General features: G+C 26.0%; 1 protein-coding gene and 1 pseudogene across 4 annotated transcripts in view; both read right to left on the reverse strand.

Annotated features, from left to right (window-relative positions):
- LOC112692721 (inositol-trisphosphate 3-kinase homolog) overlaps nucleotides 1-18,661 on the reverse strand; it is a 53,017-nt gene extending 34,356 nt beyond the window's left edge. Inside the window, exons 1-2 of one of the 4 annotated variants that reach the window (XM_025567477.1) lie at nucleotides 18,313-18,661; nucleotides 7,894-8,038 (exon numbers count right to left, since the gene is read on the reverse strand). In XM_025567477.1, the coding sequence (XP_025423262.1) occupies nucleotides 7,894-8,016 (123 nt within the window). In that variant the 5' untranslated portion in view covers nucleotides 8,017-8,038; nucleotides 18,313-18,661. Of the gene's footprint in view, nucleotides 1-7,893; nucleotides 8,039-14,000; nucleotides 14,100-18,312 lie in introns of those variants that run through there. The other 3 variants (XM_025567478.1, XM_025567475.1, XM_025567480.1) reach the window with 3 other exon arrangements.
- Nucleotides 9,610-11,359, reverse strand: LOC112692676 (annotated as a pseudogene).
- Nucleotides 18,662-20,264: the final 1,603 nt, after the last annotated feature.

Raw genomic sequence — 20,264 nt, forward strand, 5'->3', positions numbered from 1 at the left:
TGAGGGTACAATCGATGAACAAATGCAAAGGAGGTTTGTTTAAATATATAACAGTACATTCGATTGTAATTAGGTAAAATTAAAATTGGTATTGTGTTCTGAAGTTTTAGCCATATTTCACAGTTGATACAGTAACTATAAATGTATTATATAAAACGCGGAAGACATGACCTCAGCATGTCGTATGACGTAAATAAAATAACCTTTACAATGAATGACTAAAACAGAGAAAGTATTGTAATATTTCTAACTGACAAGTTAAATAAAAATAATATAAGCTTTAGTATATTGTACTTTTATACGTATAATCAATATAAGTTTTCTTCTAACTTTTCTTTACTTTTCCACATTAAATAACATCAAACATTTATTTTTCTAATACAAATAATTATATTTATAAAGATTTACATAGTAAATTAATGTTATTATATATTAAGTTATTGATGAATATTTATCGGTTATATTAAATTGAAAGTATATGCGCCTCTACGCATATCTATTACAGCAATTCATAATTTCCCCAGGCTGTCTATTTAATGTTATTAAAAATTACATCTTACAAAAGTTTTTGTTTTAATTGAAAATTCTAGAACTGATCATCAATAATGACTGACTAACTATAGTTTGTACCGATGAATAAATACATCACATAACGTACAATTAAGTAATAACTAGTATTAAAATAAAGCATTTAATATTAAATTCTATGTTCAAAGTTATGTAGTCAAATGTATGTGTACATAATCAATTTATAAGCAACGGAAAATATTTTAACACCTCAATAATTTATAAAATACGAGTTGCGAATATCTAAAATGGAATGTGTATAAGCTTCTTCATTTTAGATATATCAGATATAATGTTATTTTAAAATGAATCATGGTTCTATTTCAAATAAAAAATATTCAAATTGTTCAATAATATAAGTCAAATATATTTAAATTAAGATATTTTTAGGCTAATAAGTTTAACCATGGATAGATAAAACGTTAGATATTTTTTTGGCAATAAATTTGATAATTTGCAGTTCATGACCACGTAAATAAAGTAACTAAATAATCGATTAATATAGTTATAAAAAGGCAAAATTGATTACCTTTTAGTCTTTATCATTGTACTTAGAACTGGGCTTGAAATGTATAATTCATAAATGTGACCGAAAACTGTTTTTAATTAAATATATATATATTAAATCACTATAGTTTTAATTTTACATTTCAGAGGCAACTTCAATTTAATTCTCCTCCGTCCCAAAAAACATGTTATACACAAAAGGTAACATTATATTTCAATGTGAAAATTATAACACTCAGATAGCCTCGTCGACTAAGAATTTTTTATTCAATAAATAATCAAAAAAAAAAAAAATTGTTGAAATTCTAAAAATCTATACTATAATTAATCAAAATAATTTATTTTCAACTAGCTGAGTAACAATTATTTGTATGGTTGACAAATACATGTAAAACTATGTAAATATTTATATAAAACACGTGTATTATAATTATTAAAATCCAGACAATTTTTAATCAAAGTGATATTCTTAAACTTAAATTATAAATGCGTATGTGAATAAATTGTCAATTTATTATTGCATCAAGTTATTTAATATTTCCGTGAACTATTAAATATCTCAATCATTCCCTGAAAAGTACATACACAATAATATGCAGGTTATGCAAAATCTCAACAGCTATAATTATAAATTCTTCAAGTTTGAACTGCAATTTTTTATTATCTGGTATTCATATGCTCTATGGACGGGTCCTCTACGTCTTAATAATAATAATAATAATCTTAATAATACATCTTATGACGGTAATAAATTCATAATAAATTATTACAAATATTTAAGAAATCATATGCGTATAATGTACATATGTGTATTACATGTATATAGACATTCTAACTGAATGAAATATATAATTATAATATAATATTATAGAAAAATGAATAACTGAAGATAAAATATATTAAATAGAAAAATATTCAAATATCAAATTTAAGACAATTATTTAACTTTATAATTTGTGAAATGAATATAAATATTGAAGAGACTAATTATCTATTTTATGCAAAAATACGCAATTTACCTACAAGCCTCAATCAATTGAATATATATCATTTAATTTTTACTAACAAATGAAGTTAACAAATCTTACATAAAATTATTAACTTATATTATATAAAATGTCTGCATTTGTTCATAATTTTTCCTGGTCAGCCAATGGCAACCATTACATAAGTTGATTCTTTCGTCATAACTATCATTCTATAATATCACCAACTAAATAAGTTTAACTGATCTATAACCAAATAACCTGAATGAGAACCAGGAAATCAAGAAATATATTTGGATTTCCTATCACCCAGGCACCTGTGCCAAAGAAATGACCCGTAGCTGTAGGTGACCCGTAATTAATATTTCATGTCTTTAGAAGCACGTCATATAGTATTTTTGGCAAAAAAATTAAAAATTAAAATAAATTTAATAATACATCTACGACTTTTTTTAAATATAATTTATTATTCTTGGTTCGAAAACCAATTTCAATAAAATGTATTGTTATTGGTTTTAATTATGTGGTTATTAACCTCAGCCGAAAAAAATATTTATAATATATTAAGGAGCAATTGAAATATGACAGGAAAGCGTTGAAAGGTATAAAAAAGTCAGATATTATTAAATTGGATACAGACAATTCAGCACTTAATTTTGTAACATTAACTTTATTGTGACGTAAAAAAAAAAAAACAATATAATATTTCAACATCGTTGATCTAATGAATAAATTATAATCAGTGAATTTTGAAATTTATTTACTCGAAATCAGTACAATCTCATCTCTCATTGCTATAAATAAAAAGTAACATATATACATATAAAAATATCAAAATACAAAATACTGTAGTATATTTATACACTAATGAACGATATTTATTACAAAATATAGTATAGTAATATCAACGCAAGACTATAATTTTTCAAGATAAGTAAATTGATACTGTAAAAATATATACATATTTATATATGAAACAAAGTATTCATAAGAATAAATATATTTTAAATTTAACCTTGTAAAAAAAAATAATAGAATATATTATTATTAAATATATTATGTTAACAAAAATCTAAACTATTTAAATCAATATTTTGGTAAATAAGTATTTCAAATACTCTTTTCATTTCACAAAATAAAATTTAAAATAATCATTATCGTGTTTATAAGGTAAACTAATATTGCAAGCATGTGAATAAAAAATCATGTCTTTAAGTTGAATTTGAAATCAATTTAAATAGTTATTGTCTGTGCTTGGGAACAACTACTAATCGGCATTATTTATTATCATTAATCTCAACATAACGGTAATAGTATGACGTACAGAGAAAATACGTTTTAGGAATTATGTTGATAGTAGTTGTAGTAATAGTAAGCAAGTATAAATATAGAAGTGCTTTTTAAGTTAATCGGTATGCTCGAAAAAAAAATCCTCCGCTAAAGTAAAAACAATATTTACATGATGTATACACAACCTAATATTATATTCCAATGGGTGATTTAACACGGACAAATAATGCAGTTAGAGCCAAATTATAATTATGTAGGTACCTGAGAAGTTTCTAAAAACGGAAAGACGTATGTCAACGACAAGTGTATCGTAGACATTATAGGTAATATCCCATAAACGTACAATATTAATACATATTCGACCGGTTGTTATTCAACTTTAATGTTACCTATTGTTTCGAACGTGTACACCGTGTACGCAGTAAATAAAGTATATAGCAGGGGTGGCCAACATGATTATGTATGCGAGCCACATGTATTAATAAGATTTAAGAATTAAGAGTCAAATTATCTAATCTGTACTTCTATACCACAAAAGTAATTAAGATAGCTAACAGTCGATAAACATGTATATATATATAAATAATTAAGTCAAAATATCGTTCAAATTTGACTGATGATTATCTCACAGAATTACTAAAAACTACTCTTACATCAATTCAACCAGATCTTAAGAAGCTTACTAAAAAAATAGACATGGAAAAAATACTACACTAACAAATTTAACTTTGTATAATTTTTTAATTTATTATTCATATTAATTAATTTTTTTTGTTTATTAATCTGTACACTATAGCCTTATATCAATGCAATACAATTTTTTTTTCTTTATAAATATATACAAAAAAATTTAAATATTTTGGTTTTTGATTGTCTATGACAAGGGCCGCATGTGGCTCGCGAGCCGCAATTTGGCCACCCCTGGTATATAGTATAGTAACGTGCACACAAACTATATCCCAAATACACACGTGGTATAGACCTCGGAGCTCAAACGTCAACGGGAATACCCGTGGTTTGCGGAAATCCAAAAAGTAAACGATGAAAATCGTCGCGTGCGTACGTATGAAAACTAAAATTAAAGATCAAATGAAAAAAAAAAAAGATGGACGACAGCAGTGGGTTTTGCGTCAACGTATATAGTGTATTTGACCGTTCTACGGGGACAATAATGTACTATTATCGTCATCGCCACCGCGTGTGACATTGCATTCGAATGACGGGGTGGTGCAGTACAACATAATATTACATATATTCTACGCGTTATGAAACGATACACGCGACTTGTAATACCTAAGTGTATAGCAATTGCACGCGTCGTAATAGACACACACACACACACGCATGCACACGTAAAAAAAAATATATTATGTATGTTAACGCTCAGAATCTAATAATATATGCTTATGCGAGCTATGCGAATAGTCGCACATATCCATGTGTAGAGTCGCGGCCGCTACGGAACGGGGCACAGGAGATATGGAGCTGCTATGTCGACTATATACATCTGTCATTAAGGTCACAATTGACGTCATTCGGCGAGTGTCTTTATAACGAACATCTACCCGGACCACTGTACGGCCGCCGCCGAACATAACTCGTTATTTTATAACGTACGTACGCACGTGTATATGTGCAGCGCAATATTATATAATATTTGATTTTATTACAATAAACGACGACACCACGCGTTTGATGTATATAACGTTATATTCTTATATAAATACGTTTGTTTTTCATCTAAAATGAGTAAAACAATGTGAGAGAACACAGTCGGCGGCGGCGACAACAAAACTTCTCAAACTTCTCGATAAATATAAAAAGAAAAATAAAAATAAAAATATCCAACAATAATAAATATATGAGCCGTCAAATCGTATATCAAATATATATTGCATGTATTATTATAGTAGTAAATATTATAGAATTTGCAAGTCGAAAACGTGTTTACTATACATACGTTCCAGCAAAATATACGCTATCGGCTTATCATTTATGAATATTATATAACTCTTACATTCATGTTACTTTTTGCGCGAAAAGAATTCGGAATTTTGAACAAACTTTGAAAATTTCAATACGCTTTATAAACCCAAAAATTGTTACTGGAAATGTAATTCCTACAAAAGAAACTCATTTTTTATACCTGTAAATGCGCATGCTGCATTAATTAAGGCAATTTATAATAACGTACTTATTTATACACCTTTAAATGTGTAAACAAATAATTTGTCTTATTTTAAAATAAAGATAAAATTATGTAAGTTAGCAGTAGGAACAGACAAATCCATGTACATTTTAACGTTTTATGCTAGATAAAATGCATTGAATTCAACAAAAAATGTCGTGAACATAAAAAAATTATAAAAATAATGGCTATAGAGTTAGTCTAAGAAAAAACTTTCAAATAAAACTAACTGTAGTCTAGCTCTGAGACTGTACTGTACTGAATTATCGAACCGCTTAATTATACAGATGTTATCACTTCAAGATAACGCATATATCTAGATTCTAAATATAAAAGCAAAACAAGGATTTGGGTTATATAATTGTTAATTAAATATTTATTGCATATCATACATGTATCACTTAAAACTATTTTATGATCTTGAGCAGTATGGTATTTGAACGTGGAACATAAAAAAATTAAATGTTAGTTTTTTACCTATTATATTTAGAAATAATCTGTAATTAAATAAATAATAATAAAATAACAATTTAACTAAAAATTAAAGCATTATAAAATTAGACTTATTAAAAAATGTTTAATATCAATACGAACAAAATATCACTGTTATTATTCTAAAAAGAATATTACTCGAAAATTAATTTAATCGTTATTTTTACTGTAAAATATTATATATTTTACTGTTGCATACTGATATAGCCAAATTCAATAAAAAAAATAGAATGAATCCATACATGTATTTTATTATTTTATCGTAGTACTAAATATATCACTATAATAATGGAAAATAGCATTAATATTACTAGAGTAATCTTTAAATTTTTCAGGAACTAATTTTAGCTTATTTATAAGATACTCTTCGGTTTAAACTGAATCCTCCTTCATAAGTCAATATCTTTGTTATTGTAAAAATATGAAATATTACAATATCTATCAATACAGCGTGTAAATTATTGATTTGTAGTGCATTCTTTTTCCTAATATAAACCTAAAGTAAAATACTATATACTATATGCTTATAAGAAGTTTTGATTATATTTACCATTATAAAATACGTTACAAGTTTAAACGTTTATTTGATTTTTGTTATACAAAGGTAATAACTAAAAGGTAATATAACCAATAAGATGAAAATAATTGACAAGCAAACCATTTGCTTACATTATTAGTTTGACTTATCGATAGAATAGTGTAACTAAAAAATTATATTACTTACATTAACAGTGTGATAAAATTATAAATATAATATTTCAAGAATCTCTTTTTAATATAAAGTGATAAAATATAGACACTGTTATAAAAGTCTATGAAAATAGTGTTTTAACCAATAAATTAATGCATTTTTTTATCTATCATAGTTTTGAAGATTGTTAGGATCATAGTAACTAATTTATACGAAATAAACTTAATTTATTATAGCTATAGTTTATTAAATTAATGTGTAATCGGTTCACCGATTTATTGTACGTATTATGAAAATATACCATTTGTGAAACTTATGAATGTTAATTATTTTTTAATAAAAAATTGTTACTTATTAATTATGTATAAATATCAATAAATTATTGAACAATTAGTTATTAACAACAAACGGTTTGATTAAATTTGACACTGGATTAAGACTAAATCCTAAAAGTGATAGTCTTAAAGAAATAAAAATGATATATTTTGAACAAGGAAAAATAAAAAAAGTCAATACGTAAGAAAGAGATTAAGTTTAAATATAGGTACTCAATATTATTTATTATGTAACGTAAGTGTAAATAATAATTTCAAATAGACTGCACTGAATGCAAATTAAACCTATGATGTACAAATAATATATTAGAAAGAAGTAATTTCAGTAAGATTCTGTACAATAATCACTAAATATTCATAAATCTGTAGGTCAATGATGTATAGGTATGATTGAAACTTGAAACTGTACATGACATAATGGATACTAACCTAAGTTATATTGAGAGGAGTTTCATAATATGTAATCATAAATAGTATTACGCCATGTAAAAGTCACATATAGTGGAAATTTAATGACATAGAAAAGAAAAAATACAATGAAAAACGATCGACCTTAATTTTTAATATGATAAATCAGTCATAAACACGCTCATTTTTAAAATTAATATCAATATTTAACGGATCAACTCTAAAATATATTTATATTGAACTAAGATTGAATATAAATAGATAATGGTTATTTAGAAACGTATCACAGAGGAAATCCATAATACACTTATACTTAAACCGAACAACTCTACAATCCAAGGATTATACTATTATTATTTTAAAACAGAATATTCTACGTGAATATACACCAAAATTTCTAACAATTTTTAAAAGGTGTATTGTTTTTACCTGCTGGTGAAGGGCGAATTCGTTACCGCTGCTGTCTGAACAGCCGCGTCGTCGACGTTTCGTTTCGCAGAACCGCTGCCATTGTCGTCGAGGCCCCATGGTCACTAAATTCCAAAAGCACATGGTAACATCTTTCCGTGTGTGTCTGTTATAATGTTTTTAAGTGTTATTGAAAATAATTGCAATGTTAACTGCCATTGATGACGTTAAACGGACTAAGTAAAACTTGTTAACCATATTATGACAGAAACATTTTGGTTATATTATTATCTTTATTATCACGTTTTACACAAGACTGTTGATTTTTATTATTTGAAATCCACTATGTCATACGATGTAAAATATTTCAAAATGGTTATTAGTATAAGGAAAGCAAAATACTAGTGTGGGATTAATGATAATACAAAATTAGAGTGATGAAATACATTTAAATGAAGAAATTAATAAACAAAAAATACAATATAGGTTATATCAATAGGCTGCGTTATGAATAAGTTAGGTATGTGGGATAAACAATTTAAAATCATGATGTAATATAAACTAATCAAATGTCGTAAAAATATTAAGAGATGTACTTAAAAATTTAATTTTAATTTAATTTAAAAGGAAAAAGTGACGAAAACAATTTTTATATAAGAAGTTATTTAAAGTTATGAATGATATTTTAATTAAATGTTGTATTATACATTTTATCATCTCTGGACATTGAACATAGTACTATCATAACAATATTTTTAGAATAATAGCTGATTCTAGTTCTAACATTGTCTTAAGTTCATTCAGCAAATATAACATTTCTAAGTTTAAAAAATTGTGGATACGTTATCGATTATTGTTATGATACAAATGTATACGAGCTGAAGACGATAATATTATTAAAATTTTGAACTAAAAAGTAACAATGCTTATGAAATATTTACTATTTAGATTCACATGCTGAGTTTAAAAATGTATAAGTTAATTTTAAAACATACATTTTTAAGTTAATTTTAAAACTGTAATTATTTTGAAACCTAAAACTATAACAGCCCCTTACTAATTGGAATAAAATTATGGAGTAAAACATTTACGATAACCTGAGAAAGAATATTGATATTCTCTTTTTTAAAGTTGTATGTATAAGTAAAATAAGTGTACTATTTTTAATGTTCCACTTTTTCAATAACACGTTAAAAAAACATTTTATTGAACATTTCTTATGAGTAACGGGTTTTGACTGAATTGCCAGTAAAAAAAATTGTAATTTAATGTTATTATCTATTACAAACTATAGTCTCACAAAAACATATTAAATTATTCATTGTTTCTTCACTAAGCAATAAAAACATCAAAAATAAAATCATCACGAAAAACACCAATGCAAAAATTTAGTAAAAATGTCGGACAAAATAATTAATTTGATTAGAAAACTTCATATTTTTGCGAAAATACCTTAAAAATAAAATGAAGTCTATATATGAAGAAATTTTTTTTATATTTTGATAGTTTATACCAGTGCTCGACTTGGCAAAATTAAAGAAGGGGGACTCTATTTACTTTAAAAAAAAAAGTCCCCAAAACTCGCTGAGCGTTATGATTAATAATAGTAGGGGGACGCTAACATTTCTGAAAATTAGTTGGGGTACTCCGTCCCCCTGCATCCCCCCTCAAGTCGAGCACTGGTTTATACGTCAACATGACAATGTTTAGTTTTTTTAAGCATTTTTTCAAATGCAGTCATAATACTGCCTTCATGGATGTACATGGATGTATGCCGGCGGTCACCGGTATTTTTCCCGACTTTAAATTCCAGAATGAAAATTTTACCGTACATCTTTTACCCGGATTGATATTAAAATTGATAAGTTATAATACATATATATATATATATATATATATATACATAAAAAATAAAAATTAATAATATCATAATACATTTTGTACTCGTAACGTAATAATTAAATATTTTAAAATTGATAAATTATAATGCATAAAAAAGTTAAACTAAAACTAATTTATTACTATCAAAAATAGTTAGAAAAACAATATTATGCACAACTACCTTTAGAAATTGAAACTTTTGGTATGTATTAAAATCAGCAGTAATGGACATAATTCACAGTTAAAAATCCCGCCATTTTATTTTTAGCTGATTTCATTTTGTCAAAGACTCAGCTCTGCGATCTTTATCTCTGCATTAACTTGTTCTTTTTGAAACTTACTGAGAGCAAAGTGTAGGCCAGGGTGATGTTTACCAATAACAAGCTGTGATCGATTGTGTCAACCCTCGCTTACATTATTTGTTTTGTGTGAACCAGTCAGAAGGGGCTAGGTAAATTGGGTCCGCGATAAGTTGGGTACTTTTTGAAAGCGGTAAGTTGAGTCCCGGGAGAAAAAAAGTAGTAGGTAATTTGGGTCCCAGCTAATAATCTGATTGATTTTCAATGATAAAATGTTAACGTAATCTTTGATTACGCTTAATTAAAATACGTACATTATACGGTGCTACAGGAGGATGGAAAAGATAAGTTGGACTGACAGAATCATTTATAAAGAAATTTTAGGAAAGGTATCTGAGAGGAAATAAATGTGGTTGAGTATACAGAAAAGGCGAAATGAATTAATAGGTCATATCTTAAGACACGATGGAATCTTAGAAGGAGTAATCGGTGGATATTTTGTGATTATATACTAGATACTTAAGAGTATATCTCAGCTGATGCTAAATTTTTCCGATATATTTGGTCTCGATTTTCTGCTACCACCGTGCGTACAATCAATAGCTGTGAATCATATCATTCACGATTAAACCTTTTTTATTAAACCTTTTATTTTACATGCTAATATTTTTAACTTTGTAGACGAGTTATTAGAAATACAGTTAGAGATATAAGTAAAATTGCGAAGCACAAATCAAAAAAAAGAAAAATATGGCCAATAAAAAATATAAACTAAGGAGCAAATGACAAAGTATACTAATAATATAATAACCCGATTTGAGTTTTTTCAATCCATATCATTTATGTTTTTACCAAGCGCATAATTTATAAATAATTAATTCTTATATTTTATAACATGTATGTTTTTAATTATTATTATTATTTTTTTTTTTTTTGTATATTATTAATAAAATTAAATTGTTTTTGCTGGGACCCAATTTACCTACTACCTATTTTTTCCCGGGACTTAACTTACCTACTGCCTACTTTTTTGAAGTTCTCAATGTACTTATAAAAAGTCATTTGGGACCCAATTTACCAGTCCCCAGTCAGAATAGCTAGTGTTGATTCTTAAGTTCTAATGGATAACGTGGAAGAATTCCTCGTTTTCTTCCTCGAATTATTACTCAAAGAACATATTTTTTTTTCAAATTATTCAAAAATTGGTAATAGATACCTGGAGCGTAATTTTCCAAGAGCTATAAAATGTGAGGAACTTCAACAAGAGGTTATTAACTTTCTATAAACGATCGTCGATCGACGGTCATTATATGAGTAAATAAAATGTTTAAATTTTTAAAAAAAAATATTTCGGGAAGAATAACCATCGGGAAAAAGGCGCTAGGAAAAAAGATTTTAGGTTTTTGAAATTTTGAGCAAAATACCATTCGGGAATTTCAATTTGGAAAAAATGATTAGTACCTATACCAGTATTAACTCCGGATATGATTTAGGTTAGGCAATTAAATGTGCTGGTATGTCAATGGTTATTATTTCAAATACCGACAAGAAACCTATGAACCTCGTAACCTCGTAGATAACTTATTTTGAGATCGATGACCGATGGGTTAACTTTTGTTCAAATTTCCTAGTTGTCTTTATATGATAATATTTTATTATTCAAATTTGATTTACATATTAAATATGTATAAAAAAAAACTTAAATCTTGGCAGCTCTTGTTTGTTTTAGTCAAATTATTTTTAATGAGAAGCATAACATAATCTATCATACATAATGAAGTGTCGTAACTTTTCGTAACTGGTTAGCGAATATTTTTTATTTGAGTCCTTATCAAAATATTTATCATTTCATAACGTGAAAAATTAAATTAAATTTTCAGATAGTGTTTAAATATTATTTTTAGTCTTATAGTGTAGATTAAATTTGAATACTATAGAATAAATTATTAATGAAATAATTTACCATAACATAAGTGTAAAAATTAAAGTTCAACTTTTTAATTGGTAAAATAAATGTAAAATGCATATATTTACCAGTAAAATATTACATGATTCTTTTTAAATTAAAATACTAAAACATTAATTGTAATATGATAACATTTGTTTAAAACTATTTAAATATATCACAAAGACTCTGGATACTATAACTTAATGTAAACTGTACTGATCATAGTATTTATATAAACGCGATAAAAATGGAAAGTCACGATCACATTCAAAAATGTTTTTGCTTGTCGGTATAAAATATATACATTTATTATCTACTTTAAACCCAAAATCTTAGTACGGAATTCAGTTAATACCTATTTTATTTTAAAATATTATAAAAATAGTGATAATTAACCGTTAATATTTATGAAAATTATCGTTTTAACCGTAGTTCAAAACTTTAAACATTGACAAAAAAAATAAATAGACCAAGTCTAAGCTTTCGAGTAAATAACATAAGGTAAAATAGCTAAAATAATTATGAATGATTAAAGAACAAAACTTATTATAATTACCAAGATCCTTGGCCCAAGAAAAATATTGTTAAAATCGAAAACTTTTAACACAAATAAAAACTTAAAATAATACCAGTGATTTTAGTATTTAACAGTTAATTATTAGTATTTATTCTAGTTTTGTTTTTTAACAAATAATTTGTAATAAGTTCAAATTTATAAATTATTTAAATTGTACATGTTAAACAAAAGACAGAGTAATACCCCATATCCAAAACCGTGTCAGAGAAACAAAGCATTATACTATGGTCAGGTAGTACTAGTAGTGCATACCTTATAGTTATGATAATTTAAGTAAACATAAAAAATAAACTAAAAAGATAACATAAATATTTCCATAGTATAGTACTGTTTCCTATGAACATAAGTTTCCTTCACTTTTAACATTTTGTATATGTAACAATAAAAGGATTACCGAATAGATTAGAACAATAAAAATGTTTACGATTGATAAAAAAATAATATTTTTACTATTAATCTAGGGATAAAATATAGTAAATGCATAATCAATATATTTTTTTTAAATTAAATGCTTCGTTAAATAATAAATAAATAACCAACATTTTTAAAACTATTTTAAATAAATCTTTCATTATTTTATTTAAATATATTTACTGAACAATTATGAGGAAATTCCTAAATCAATTAATTAATGTTTAATCATATGATCACTAAATTTTAAGTTAAGATATATGAAATATATTAAAGTAAGATGTAATTGTTTATAATACATTTTTTATGCAATTGAAGTTGATAGATATATAATATAAAATTAAAATCTGTAAGTTTCTAATATAGTTGTATGACCAAATAACATATAATAACATCATATAAATACTCTAAGTTAAATCCAATACGCGATTATAATGTACTTAATTTTAATATTACAAACATTAAACATATTATGATGTATAATTAAAATTGTAGTCTTAACATTTTCAATAAACTGATATAAATGCGAAGATCCTTCTCAAAAGTAAAGATTTCTACTCTTAAAAAATAAATACATTTAAAATATACACCTACTAGTAAACCATTCAATGAAAATTTAGGATTTTTTTAAAAAAAATAAGACATAATATTATTTACTAAAAATCCAATTTCTTAACAATTATTATTGATATTAAATTAATATCTATGACATTTATCATATTATGTCTATACCATTACCATACAACTATTTAAAACTTAGGGTAAATAATAATTGTTTTTATATTTTTCAAATTGGTTATTTAAAAAAAATGAAATAAAGAGTACCCATCTAAACTGAACAACAATATGATTATAAATATACAAACTAATAAAACATATCATTAATTATAGTTCAAAATTTAAAAAAATCCTTAATAATTCAAACGCAGACATGAAAACAAAATTAAAGAAACTACATTTTAACTATTATGTTGGATAGCTGGAGTATTAATTAATGATTATTAAAACTCACCCAGCATTTCAAAACATAATAATATCCAAAAAAAATTCGAGCACGAAAATACCTACACTTTATTTTTTGCGAAAATACACATGGGATATTAAATAAATAATAAAAATGAAAATTTTCATAAATTTCTCAAAACATGAAAATAAAAAATTTACTATTAGTAATAATTATTAAATTATTGTATGACCGGTATACTCTAAAAATGATGAACGATGTGTACGCTGTTCGCTGTTAAACTGCGGTACTATTATGGCCAAAGAAGGTATAAAGGTGCGTTTAGTATACAAAATAAAATATTTAAAATGTACACATATATGTAGGTGTGTATATGTGAGTGTATACTGTAAAAGCATATTATATAGGTACTACAGTGTGGATACACACTCGATACGTTGTAAATTGATCTTTTTTAATTTTCACTGGTGTTTTTGTTTGAATAAAGTCGGAAAACTGTCAAATGTTTCTACAGTCGCCCACACACAAACATGCTATAACATCTATAATGTATATTACATATACAAATTATAGGTAATATGTACAAGCAATTCGTTAGCCAAATGTATTATTTAGGTAAGCTTTATTTGTGTACTCAAGTGTGCGATCTTTACTACCGCAGGTGAAGTAATATGCACATAATAAAATTGCTAGGTAAAACTACCATATAAACTACAAACTACATGGAACTACATGCACCGCAATAAATGTATTTATGTCATAAACATGGTCAATATATTATACACGTGGTGATAGTGATGAATTATTATATTATTATTTTAATACGAGTTGCATATATTTTTCCTACCTCACTTTTACGTTTTGAAAAATATATTATTTTAATATCGAAGATTTGGTTCTTGACGAATTATTGTTAAAAAGTAACGGAGTCCCCAGGAATGTAATGTATAAATTCCATGATATGACTTATATAACATATATTATGTACTTAGTATCATAACATTGTCGCATAAAGCGGAAACAATTTAACAATACTTTTTAGTGAAAAATATTATTGAAAAATATGTTGGTACACAATTAATTTTTAAGAAGCCAAAACATACTAAAAAAAAATTAATTATCAAAAAACAGATGTCGCCAATCAATCGATCGCGATCGACTGGTCAGCCTTTCTAGAAATATAGGTCGATCGTAATAAAAATTAACTTTGCAATCATCGGTAAATCGTAATAGTTGGAATAGTTTACTATTGTCAGTTATAACTCAGATTCAGTAAGATTACCTCTGCGTTTTATTTTAACATTCAAGTATCCAAAAATACGCAGATTTACGAAACAATACTCTAGAGTAACTCCAATTTTTGGTTCAACTAAGTTATATGAGACAAAATGTTGAGTATGAAATACTTTAAGGACTACACAACCAAAAAAAAAAAAAAAACATTTTGTTTTTATTGTGTAAAAATAATGTGCTTTAAGAAAGAATGATTTTGATGGTCTAAAAATTATAGTCGAACAATTGCTTCCATGTTTAAATATAAATCAAGTTTCACGCGTGACGTCATAAAATCCTATCGTTCGAAGAGCCGTATTTAAAATATACGCATGGTATTTATTTTGTGCAATGAAAATAACTAGAGAAAAATTGATTTAAAGTATGTTATTCAAGTACATTTATATAAAGATTATGCATTTATTCAAATGGTTGTATTTTCCATAATATTAAGATTTGTTTCGGGGCAATTTATACGTATGACAAAAAAATAAAAATATATAAAATAACAAAAATAAATAATATTCTACTCTTTTCTTTAATTTTAAACTAATAAGTTATTATAATTAATAATAATGTAGAAACTTCAATAAATCTAAAGAGAAACTCTCATAAAACCTATTTTAATTCAAATAATTACATATTTTTAATACATATATTATACATAATTGAGTTATTATAATTATTGTAATTTATATAATATATTTCATGAATATCTTTTCGATTTGAATCCTTCATACGGAGAGCGAAGTATTCGATAAGTATTTTTTGGAATGTTGGTATTAAAGTATTTTTGTATGTCAAACTATTTTATTGAAATTTCTTTTTTAGCTCTGTCAATAATTTTTAACATTATATTTTTTACTAAATTTTTTTTTTACTGTAAATCTTTCTAGTGGTTTAGAAAATACAAGTTATTTTCCTTTTAATATTTTATTAGTATGAATGTTATAATTGAGTATTACTAATACATTTAGATCATTAAAATACTGAACCACTGAGTTTACACATTGTCTTGTAATACCATTTTCGTTAGTCTATTTATGACTACTAGTAATATGATATAAAATAGAAAAAAAATGTATTTATTAATAAATCAGAATTTCCTTTGCAAATATGTGCTGATTATATGTTGGTTTTCAAAATCCGTAATTATATAATAATATAATATAATATTAATAATATAATTTATTGCCTATTTTAATCCATTAAACTTATAGTATATAAGTTGTTAGTTATTTAGTTGTACATTGTATATACATACTACTTCTGTTTCACAATCTATTCAATTTGATGTAATTACCTTTATTTTAATTAATAAAGATTTTTATGAGGTTTTTTTTCAATACATTTATTTAAATTCTTACATTATAAATGACAATAACATTTTTTTAAACTTATAATAACAAAGCAGAATATTATTTATGTCTAGTATTTTTTATTTTAATTTTTTGTCACACCTATAAACTATTTTCAAACAAATTTCAATACTATAAAAAAAATACAATGATCTTAAGAAATACAAAATCTTAAAATGTAAATTTACATTAATAATTTATACCTTAAATCAACTTTTCCCAATAGCTATTTTAATCACATGTAATAAAGGTTAGTATAACAAGTATATTCAATAATATATAAAGGTATTTCATGTGAAATATTTATAGTACAAAATACTATAGGTATTCAATATATTATGTCATCATATACACCAAAATATTCAATTTGAAAATTTGCTTAAAATATTTTTCCTCTGACAATAGATGATAACGTTGTCTAGAATATGAATACTTGGATGAATTAACAATCAGCGCCCAAACCAATGCAACATTAAGCCTTATTCATAGACTTGACTGGTTTGAACAGTGTCAAGTGTATACCTATACTCGTATTTCTTATGAAAATGGAAATTTTCTAAATGAGACTACCCTTTTTGAAAGTTATAGTTTTTATGTACTAATAAGCAGGGGTGGATAGGCCCATAGGGAAAAAGGGATTTTTCCTGTAGGCCCTCCCCTATATTATGTCGGTGGCCCTCTCGATACTATTAATTTTTCATGAAAATTTATTATTTTTTTTTTATAGTTAAATTATTTAAATTAAATTAGGATGAGTAAATATAATATATTTTTTATAAGCAAATTTTTAATTTAATTTTGGTAGCCTCATTAAAATATTTTCCAGTAACAAAAAACTACCTATCCACCTCTGCTAATAACTAATGTATTTAGACTTTTATACATTTATTGATACAGATAATGGCAACCAGAAACCTTAGTATTTCAGTTACAATCAGTTTAAAATACAAAAATGTATAAAAAAAAAATGTAATAAATAATATATCAACAGTAAAAAATAATACATACTTATTATCACACATAAAAAATAATACAAAAAAAAAAAATACAAAAATTCTTATATTAGTCCTAATATGTACACCTATTCGCTAAGTGTGTTTTAAACAATATTATTTTTTTGTAAACAAAAAACAAGATGAAACTTAAAAGCTAAATACATTCCAGAAAACAAATACTATTGTCTGACATAGGAAACTGTGTGAAAGTAATTAAAAATTAAAGTTAATACTACAAACTCCCAAAATAAAAAAATAAAAATACAATTAATATTTTGAAACATACATTATAAAATCCATATTATATTTTGTGTAAATAAATAAATGTTACAATGTCTTAGTTCAAAAATCATGTTGGTTAATATTATAATGCATATTATAACATAAAAACAAACATGACTTTCAACACTGAACCCATTCAACTTCAATAGTATATTGTTTAGTTCGTTGGTTACGAATTTTTTACAGTGTAAGGTTTTGATGAAAATTACAGTAAAATTTGTTTCAAATAAAACGATTGTAATGGAACATCGATGTTAGAATATTACGAGATAATATCCTATCCCGCGTCTCCGAGCAACTAGTCTCTTTAACATGGACTACTTTGTCGAGATAAATAAAAACCAAAGATTTTACCAGTTAAATGCACTTATGGTCTAGGTCAACAATTGCGTCATTGCATCTGACCAGTGCAGATATTTAGTACACATATATCAAAACTGACGATGAACGTACCTTATTGACGACGGGCTCTGTACGGTAATTTGGAGGAGGAAACGCACTTGATGGGTTCATTGTGGCGGTGAACAACTACTGCATCACACACACTAATCGCGGACCGGTTTTTTGTGTACAAACATCCACCGCCGTCCGTGGAAGATTTGGTATAAAAATTCAATAGTAACAACACCGAGCCTGAGAGCTGGCATCGCACCAAACGAAAACAATTGTACGTAACTTCCGAAACATAATATTAATATTCATAATGCATTCGTCAACGCCGTCGTCGTATGGCCGAAATCAGCGACTACAATATCTATACTGCACTGTTACAGTATTATTAAATTACATTATTGTTACTGCAGCATTATTCGTTATCTCGTGTTTCCGCATTACTGATAAGTGATAAGGGTTACAACCCAAGCACAACGTTAATAATATAGTTGTAATTCAGTAATAATAGACTGTTGCAGTTTTTAGCTAAAAATACTAACGAGTATGGCCATTAGGTTAGCAAGTGTATAGCAAAACGATTATAAACCATGGTCGCAAGTTCTGAAAAGGTGCACAATTTTACATGAAACGTATTTTTACTGATAAAATATGCGAATTGTTCTGTTTTCCGTAGTACTACTAATCAACCTTCTTACGCCAAAAAGTATTGTACTACAAACCTTCAATACAAAAAGGGGGTTGTTGAGGATAAACTTACAAGGAACAGTGCCGAATTTAGGAAATTTGATGACCAGGGCTAATAAAAATGCAGCGCCCTTATACTAATACCCTCAGGGGCAAGCATATCCACTTGTCACTATTACTAGTTTTCAATGAAATATTTTTAAACATTACCTTAATAATAATTTAATCTCTGATTCTTATGTAGGTAGCTATGGCTGGGTACACCCTTATTTAAAGTTATAGGTAAACTACCTTTAACTTGTAGTTTTCCAATTCAAGCAAAGTTTATACAGGTAACAACTTCGAACATTCATAATCATCGAGTGATAGCACTAACAAACGAAAATGATGTTTCTACAGCAGCATATTGTTTTGTAAATGGCTAATAAAAAGACTCAACACTTTATGACGTCAATACTGTGCGCCAGTGAATATTTTAAGACATTTTCACTGGGCGACATGAAAAAAATCCACGCAAAATTAATAAAATCAACATTAACCTATCATTTTTTATACGCCTAAAAAAAAAGATACAAACCTTGTAAACTCTAACTGTTAGAGTCTAATATACTGTCCAAACCCGTAATATATCAATAAGAACAAATAGCTTGTTAGTTAAATGTATCCTTTTTATTTATAATAATATAAATAATGGTTCATAACATATTTTAAAAGTAAATAATTTAAAAAAAAAAAAAAATTTAACTGTCAATATTTTAAAATGAATTATTTTTCACACTTCTTTAAAGAACTTCTTTATAAAGAAATGGTCTTTATCCGGTATTTTAAATCTACGTTCTTTTTTCTGTAAAAATCTAGCTACTAATGGTCTGGGATCAAAGTTTGCTGTACCACCGCTATTTAAAGCAATGTAAAGACGGCTATTAATTGATTCTCTGGAATTAGACTGCTTGTTTGATTTTAAAATGGTATGGCAAGATACAGCGCGTTCAGGCCCACAACTGTGAGGAGTAAGGGATATATATGTCTGCACGAGTTTGGAAAAAAAAGTGTTTGGTGTACTTATTTTTAAATAATAATAAAGTTTTCCAGTAAAATTTGTTATACTTTGTTATACTGCATGGTGCTGGGAAATTATCTGTAGCATATAACCCAATGACTTCATCGCTGAACTGACTCAGGTTAGTTTTGTTAAATAATTCTTCAACATCACATCTTACAGAAGCAATCATTTCTGTACCATTCTGTGCATTTAAAAATAATTTGAGTTGACTGATTATACTTTTTTGTTCACAATCAAGTCGCTGTTGGAGAAATTCAATGGAACT

Source organism: Sipha flava, unplaced genomic scaffold (genome assembly GCF_003268045.1).
Source record: "Sipha flava isolate LNK unplaced genomic scaffold, YSA_version1 76_pilon_pilon, whole genome shotgun sequence".
Lineage (NCBI taxonomy): Eukaryota > Metazoa > Arthropoda > Insecta > Hemiptera > Aphididae > Sipha > Sipha flava.